This window comes from Colletotrichum fructicola (genome assembly GCF_000319635.2).
Source record: "Colletotrichum fructicola Nara gc5 chromosome Unknown KSG_Nara_v1_contig03, whole genome shotgun sequence".
NCBI lineage: Eukaryota > Fungi > Ascomycota > Sordariomycetes > Glomerellales > Glomerellaceae > Colletotrichum > Colletotrichum fructicola.
Window position 1 is genome coordinate 6358129 of NW_027094053.1, and position 8047 is coordinate 6366175.

The 8047-nt window shown below is 53.4% G+C and overlaps 1 protein-coding gene across 1 annotated transcript; it reads left to right on the forward strand.

Annotated features, from left to right (window-relative positions):
* Positions 1-229: 229 nt before the first annotated feature.
* Positions 230-2190, forward strand: CGGC5_v006632 (uncharacterized protein; the record flags this gene model as incomplete). Its single annotated transcript, XM_032031403.2, has 5 exons — positions 230-249; positions 404-408; positions 531-553; positions 728-787; positions 1159-2190. 5 exons carry the CDS (start codon positions 230-232, stop codon positions 2188-2190), a joined length of 1140 nt encoding a protein of 379 aa, XP_031889169.2.
* Between the last annotated feature and the right edge of the window lie 5857 nt (positions 2191-8047).

The following is an 8047-nucleotide window of genomic DNA, read 5'->3' on the forward strand; positions in this document are numbered from 1 at the left end:
CGCGCAAGCCAAGCCAAGGTCAGGATGCTTGCTGCCCGTCAACTCATACACACCTCCCCTTCGCCGCACACCCTCCCATGGTGGCCTCGAACCCCTTCATTTGGTCTATTATCTCATTCCTTCTGGCAGCCAGTTCCCTGCCGGGCCAGATCTTGCAAGACCAACTCGGAAGCAGATGGCATCGCAACTCCATCGTGCCTCGTCTCCCGCGACATGGCGCATCGACACCATGTCTATATATATGATACAGTATCCTTCCCATTCTGTCCGCAATCCTTCCACCCCACCACAGCTCCCGTCCCCTTGACGTCTGCCACCAGCCCCGTCTCCCAATCCTCATTTATTTGTTGGATTGTCCCCGGGCACAAAGGAATCTGTCACCGTTGCTGACAGACAAACAAAGCCTTTGTAATCTAGACAGCGTTGCGCACAAAAACAAAAACGACCTGTTGTCTCATCCTCCTACTACTGCGACCTGCATTTGCCAAGCGCGGAACCTGACCTCGACTCACTTCACTACGCAACCCCAGGGAACTTTGGTAGCCGCTTTGTGGTAAGTCAGTCGTTTACTACAATTACTGGGTGCAACCGCTCGCCGCGACGCTGGAACCTCCATTTTCAACTTTACCCATGGGTTTCAGAGCTCGCGGCACAGACTGAGCCTCGCCCCCTAGCGCGCGGCATCCACTTCAGCACGATCAAAGACTTACACCTTTCGGCCATATAGAACCCGGCAACCCTCTCTCCCTTGCTTTCTTTTCTTCGGCTTTTTCCCACTCGCCTCCCGGTCACTCGCCCTCTGAAATACCCAAAAGCATTCGGTCCAAACCGGAGCTTTACTCGGCACCTTTCCCACCCGACTTACGGCAGATGCGGCGGCCGAGGCCCACCATCCCAACCCCCTAGTCGCTTATGTCCAGCAGCGCCTTTTCATTACTCGCAAGCCACCGTTAGGTCTTGGCCTGGTCGCCGGACACACAGGCATACCCCAGACGTGCCACCACACCGCATCCCAAGCGTGCTGAGGAGGTACCTCTACCTCAGCCAGAAGAGAGGCGACCCCCAATACGACCACCAACCAAACCTAATCACTTACCATAATCGACCCTTTAAGCAGCCATGCCTGCCGTCACGCATGCTGAGCTGGCTGTTGAGCAGCCGTTGTCGACCATCAGCTCTTACCATCTCTTCTCAGCTTCTCATATATGTGCCGGTCTCGCCATCTTAGGCCTTCTTGCCATCTTCCGCCTCGTGGTTCATGCCATGTCCAAGTCAAAATCAGGAAACGGAAATACTAGCCAGGCTCACCGAGACGGGCAAGTTGATGACGATCTAAGCCACTTGGTCAATCAGCAAAGTCTCCACCATCACTTCTTCCACGATAGGATCTGGCCCATGGAGGAGAAGTCACGTGGAGTCAGCAGTAATACCGCAACTGCGGAGGATGGGTTCAGCAGGAAAACAGGCCTATTTTCGAGCTTCTCGACGGAGAATGCGAAAGACGCAGGCGCGGGTAAGGATAATGAAGGTCGTGAGCGTACGCCGTCACCTGGCAGCATGTTCGGCCCGGGAAAGCTTTCAGGCCTTACATCGACAAGACTAATGATGTCGAGGCCGCCGCCCCCGCCTCCGCTTACGCCCCCAGAGCTATCCCCGTCTGTTTTCACGTACGATGATCGCAGGAGGAGTTTCACCGGCTTCACCTCGGAACTCGATGCATCTTTCTTTGAGCAGCCCAACCCAGACTACATGTCGTCCACAGAGACTGAGACTGAGACTGAGATGGCGACGACAACGGCGACGCAAAACATTCAGACTACGAGGTCGTCACCGACGCCTCGTAGGCGGTCTTACACCAAAACTCTACCTATTGGGATACCAGCTACCACGACGGGTTCCGCTTCTGATGGACATGGAACTGTCTTTTCTCCCTCGTCATATCCGCCAACATCACCTCTGCTTCCAGGGCCGCCGCCGATTCATGGAGAGATCCTTGAGGATGGAACCTTTCGCGAGATCAAGGTGCAAGGCGAGATCATTTCGATGCTGGACGGCAGCGGAGCCGGTTGGAAACGCCACACCAGAGTGTATGGAGGCGGTGCTTGCCTCGCATGCGCGGCATCCTGCGACGATGGTCACCACGGCGGCTTCTATGGCGAGAACGTTCTGCCAGAAGAGAGACGCTACTAGGGTCACACGCATCGCCAGCTTCGGCTTCAGGTTGGACTAATATGGGTTGTCTATATGAAGAAAGTGGACATTTCCTAGGCGCGTAGAGTGATGATAGAGGACTTCAGCATCACGGTAGGAGACCAAAAATCGGGGCGGCACACAATCTCACTCGTCAGGGTCTCGTCTAGAGCATCCCGGATGCCATGATATTTTTCCTTCTTTCTCTTTTTTATCATCTATCTGGTTTACCCATCTGCCTCACGGCCACACGGGGAGTTTGGCATATCCTGTACTTGATTTCCTTGTGTAATGACGTTTTCTCGGGCAGTGGAGAGTGGAATCATGGGCATGTGGGGTGACAAAAAAAGGCATCGGGCACCTGTTTTTCCTTGTTTGTTTTCGAACTCATTTCCTTGCAATCTTTACGCATAATGACGCTTATGACGATACATGTTTTTCTTTCTTTCCCTTTCCTTAAGGTAGTTTTGTGTGTTTGATAAGCCAAGGTTCCCGCTCAATGTTGGGAGCTGGGAACTAGTCTGTTAAGCAAGCAGGTGTGTATGTATGTATCTCGAGATGTTTTGAAGGCAAAGTCTGTTGGTAATCTCGTGTGTAAGTTGAGTGCGGAGTAGAGAAGAGCCTGGAGTGATGCGATGGGGGGAGTCTAGCTCCTTCTTCGCATCCGCGAACAAGCAAATCTTTGGACATTTTGCAAAGTACATCCCATGGCCGCCTAAGCTACCCTCAGCGCTTGAATGCAGTCTCAGCCCGAACCGCAGATCAGCCATCGCTCACTCGCAAGGCGACAATCTGCATCAGGATGGGATTCACGGCCTCCCGCTCGCTTGGCCGCTGATGTAACGCGAATATGCTCCAAGTGGCCCGGCAGCCGAACCAAAGTCCCTTTTCCCCCCTCTCTCTCGCAAGGCAGCAGCATACGTGATGACCTCGGAGTGAGTGAGCTCTACGACTCCTTCGCCTTGGCTCGATGGCGGGGTGATTCGACTCACCCCCCTTCTCATAGGTCAATCGTTTTGACATCTGTGACCGGCCACTGGAGGAAAGGTCAAGCAGAAAAGACAAACAGAAACAAAAATGAAGTAGGAGAAATTAGAGTTGACTTCTGCGCAAGGCTTCAATCATCGGCGGGTGTCTTCACTCGGTGAATGATACCAGCAGATGCTGCCGCCGTCATTGACACAAGGCGGTCTCATTCCCGACTCATGTAGACAAGGCAGCTGCTGCCGACTTGAGCTGTCGGCATCAGCAACCTCGCCAATATACCAATAGACAGCTTCCGTTCAGTTTCGGTCTCATGTTTCCATGATACGCAACTCATGACGGCCGTGCCAGCCAGCCTCGTTGCGTTTGAGGATAAGCTTGTGATAAGGGTCACGAGCGGGAAGGCTGTCATAAAACCTCGTCATCTTCGCCGCGGCGTGAGTCTCACGTTGGACCGCCCGACTGCGCTTGGCGGTGGCCTTGCTGTTTTTCTCCTCCTTTCTCATTTGAAGTATATCAGATTCGGCCATGTGATGCGTGCCTCAAACTGGCGAGCGCGCTGCTCTGGGTGCCCAAGGTGTGAAACGGCGTCGCGTCGTGTCAGCTCCCTGGACTAAATAGGTAGGATTATTCGAGGTTATGATCAACAGCGGTGAATGCTATCCACGCTGGCTCTGCCGTTCCCACTGCTTCCGCCGCTGTGCCTGCATTCTCAAAATACCAAAGCCTTTTGTTGAGGGCAAGTGGAGATGCTTTTACCGCTTCTGCCAAGAACCGGACAGGTCAGAGGGCGTTTTCGAGTAGGAGGAGGATGACTGAAAGACGGCCCCTCTTCATACAAGCCATGGTGCTGACCTTTCTCGCCGCAAGTCCCCGGTCCGACTTGAAAACGACCCATCATGAGAGCCAAGACGATGCCGATTGCAGTAAACGGCCGTCTCCTTCTTTGCGGCCCGCTTGAGGTAGTCCGCTGTGTTGGCCTGGTGTACGCTCTCAATAAAAGCGTCCATTCCTTCCGCCGGGATACCAGACACGGGCCGTCAGATAATCGGAGAATATTACTTAACCCCTCTCCTTGCCTCATCCTTCATCTGCTTCACCCAGGAGCCATGCCGAATGAGGCCTGCTGTGCGAAAGACGGACGAACGCATTCGGGACCGAGAAACCGACAAGCCCCAGGTTGCTCCCAGTTGCCATTTGACGATTGTCTGCATGACTACCTCTGTCTGCCCGCGGCAGGATCGTGAAGGAGGGGATCGTCAGTTTGTTGGCGTTGGCAGGGCCGCAACCGACAACACCTTCCACCGCATTCTTAGCGGGTGAGAACGAAGGATCCTTCTCCGCGCCGTAGTGTCGCAGTTGTACCTGGACTTGATGGATCATCTCCAACTCTAAAACCCCTGTCCCCCTCCTTGTGAATGATGTGGCCGTTCCACCCCCTCTACTCCCAACGATCTCACGTCATACTCGGGACATTCCAGAGGATCCTACCCTCCACCGCGCTAGAGCGGTCTTGGAAGCAAGGAAAATAAGGTCTTTGGTTGTTTGTCCCTGTTCTCGTGCTCTCGGGTTTCGAGTGTCCCAAGAGAGAGTATTGGTAGACGTAAGTCCTTTGGTAGACTCGGTAAAGGAATGTTAACCCTTTCCGTACAGATTATGAATAGTCCACAGATGCCGCTACGGTACCCGAGACCGCTCGAGCCGCAGAAATGCGGCTCCGTGTCTAGGGCATATCTCTGATTTCTGCCGATGCGAACCCAAGATGCAGATGAGACGATGTCTCCGTCGTGGCTATAGAACGTGTGGGGTCTCACGCCCAAAGACGTTGCCTGTCGTATTCGAACCTCAACCAAGTCAGCGGCTGCCGCAACACATCACGTTGACTGCAAGTCGGTTGGTGGTGGCGTGTAGGATCTTGATCAGCAAGCCCACTGTGGGTTTTTTGGAGAAAGAGCTAGTGAGAGTGGTTGAACACGGACGAGGGAAAGGGTTGGTGAAACGAAAGGAGTGTGGGTGGACGGTCTTGTCGATTGATGGACGCGCTGGCGTCTGTCGTGCATGACAGCAGTCTTATTTGGTGAGATAAGGACAACGAGGCACCGAAGTGAGTGAGATCGTGAGAAGACTCAAGCTGTCAACGCCGCGCGCGGATGGATCCCCGCGCGTGGGATGCGCCATGGTGGATGGATGGATACGTGACTGCACGCATGTCAGCTGCCTTGCTGCTTACACGCCCCTTTCTTCTGAGAACTTCTTCTTACTGGTAATTCGCTCTGTCTTGCGAGCTGTTTGCGTGATGTTGTCCATGTCGCTGTGTGGGTCATATTGTGAGGATTCAGCGGTGAGTAGTCAGAATCTGACGAAGATACGACAAAGTCGTTGATTTTTACTGAAATCGAGGTTGAAGGCAGACTCGTGGCAGCCATAGTTCCGCAGAGACATGGAGGACGGGAGGATTTAGAACCCTGGACAGAGCGACTTTCGAAGCCAGCCAGAGCCGCAGGATCCGTTTGGCAAATAGTTTTGTGGCAAGCTATTGGCTTGCTATACGATGACTTCCAAAAGCAACGATTGATTGGACAGATGGCATCCGTCAGAGCACAGCTAGCGGCTGAGGTGATGGTTTGAGCTCAAGCTTCTCAGCCCTATGACACGGCCAAGCAGAACTTGCGAAATCCTTCCGGAAAGTCTTGGCGGGGTGGTTGATGTTGTCGTGAGACTTTGACGAGAGGTCGCATAAGCTCCACGCTACTGAGAGTAACCCAGATGATCAATTCATGATCGATGAATCGGCCATAGCCAACATCTAACAGGGGGGAAACCCTAGAAGTCTTGCCTCACTGGGTGAGCAGTAAACGATCACCCCGAGCTACCAGCGATTTGCAGGGGCTTACACGCTCGCCGCACTGCCGGCGAACGTGTAGCACTTTTCTGCATCGATAGTCAGCCTGACGTGAATGAGAATATTTATCTACCTTACCGTAGGCCGTTGAACTGCTTGCCGAGGGGACTTCGGTAAGAACTTCTGAGTCTGCCAAGTCCCACTGCTGACACTCGCATACGTATAAAGCCCGCCGACGGCCCGAAGAGTTTATAACCTGCCCTTCTGCAGCTTTGCTTTTGCGAGCCTCTGGGACAATCCTTCAATGACATTTGCGTTCGTTATTTGACCGTCATCGTGTATGCCATTTCTGGATAGGTACTAGTCTCGACAACTTCGCTTGTCGCAAGTCTGCTGAACGATCTTGCTTCAAAGTCGCCTAATAGAGCCACTCTGATGGGCAATTCGGCGATGACTTCCTGCTGACGGTCCGGAGCAAGGACATCTTTAAGTTTGGCGAACGAACGGATTCTTCGCGATCCCGGAAGGCATCGGCTCGACCATCCAACAACGAGACCGTCAAATCCGACAACATCAGAAGATGGCCGGATGTGTGAAGGTCTGAGAGCAGCGAAGAAAATGCCAACTCGCCTCGGGTTGCGTCGAAACCAATATGTCATGTTCTGAGTTCAAAGGGTTAATCGCTCGTAACCAAGAGAACCTTCAAGCAATACTTGAGACGCTTGTCCCAACTTCGAACGGTGGAAGGCAGTGATGCACATCATCTCAGCGTGCGGCAAGTTAGCTTTCGATTTCAGATTAATTCCGAGGACGACGTAGAGAAGAGACTGATACGAGAATAGTGCAGCTTGTAACCCCGAAGAATCCCATTCTTCAGGCAAGGAAGTCGGGATATGTCTCGCGATATGCCCGGATAGATGATGGGACGAGACCCGGTTCCAGGAATTTGCCGACGCCAACGTGTCGCCAATAAGTCACGGATCATCCATTTCAGTCATAACATGTCATCCAGACGTGATAAGGCTTATTCATCTATCAGCTGGCCTTAAAGCCAGCGATGAAGGCCACGACGAATGTCGAGAGACGATGCGCTTTGCTGCACCTCTTGGCCACCGTCGCGCCTGGCGATCACTGAATCCAGCCAGGTTATGCTTGATCGTGCTTGGCTTTTCGGCAGCAATCATGGGAAACACCTCGACTTGGCGAATCGGGAAGCACTTCTGACGATCTGTGTAGTCTTGACCAGGATCTGCTAAAGACGCCTGTCCTAGATGGGTGCGAAGAAGCTGGTTTGCAGAGATAGACCGCTATTCAGAATGGTGCTGACTGGACTGTCTAGCGCAAGTCAGAGTTGACGTCAAGGGCGCTAGCGGCTAAGTCTCCAGGCAGCTGGGCCGGGCGATCGAATAGCAAATGTAGCAGACCATTTCAGTGGTTGGAGCCACGTAGGCGATCTTCATGTTTCCCGTGAAGCACATATCTGCGGGAGAGGTCGCGTTGTGGCGGTAGATTAAGCGCTCACAGAGAGGCTTGCAGCATGCATAGATAGTTCCCATGTTGGAGTTGGCCGAGGTCCTGTGGCCCAGCGCTTTAGATCCCAGTCCATCTCTCCAAAATCTTCCCCGCAAGTGTGGACGTTACCCTGCAAAGGCCGTTTCACGAGGGGATTCCTTGCAGTTCGCAAGCCGATCGACATGGAGCCAATAGGGCCACGGCCACCACTGAACAAAGCAAGCGAGTGGGAGACGCTGAATGATGGTGGATCGAGCGACATATAGATTGGATGCGTGGCTGCGAACGGGAACAGGAGGGGACGGTTTGTGGTAAGCGGTATGCCAATCATACTGGCTGGGCGGAGAATTGGCACGCAACACAGAAGTATGGCGGTGCGTAAGGGAAAAATCTTGTGCGAGTGTGGTTACGCGCAAGACAGCTCCGAGCCTGCGGGGGTCTTGGCGAGGAAGACGAAAATGAGAATGGAAGGGATCGCTTGTCTTCACCAGTCGCGTTGTTGAATGCATTTGGCGGCGT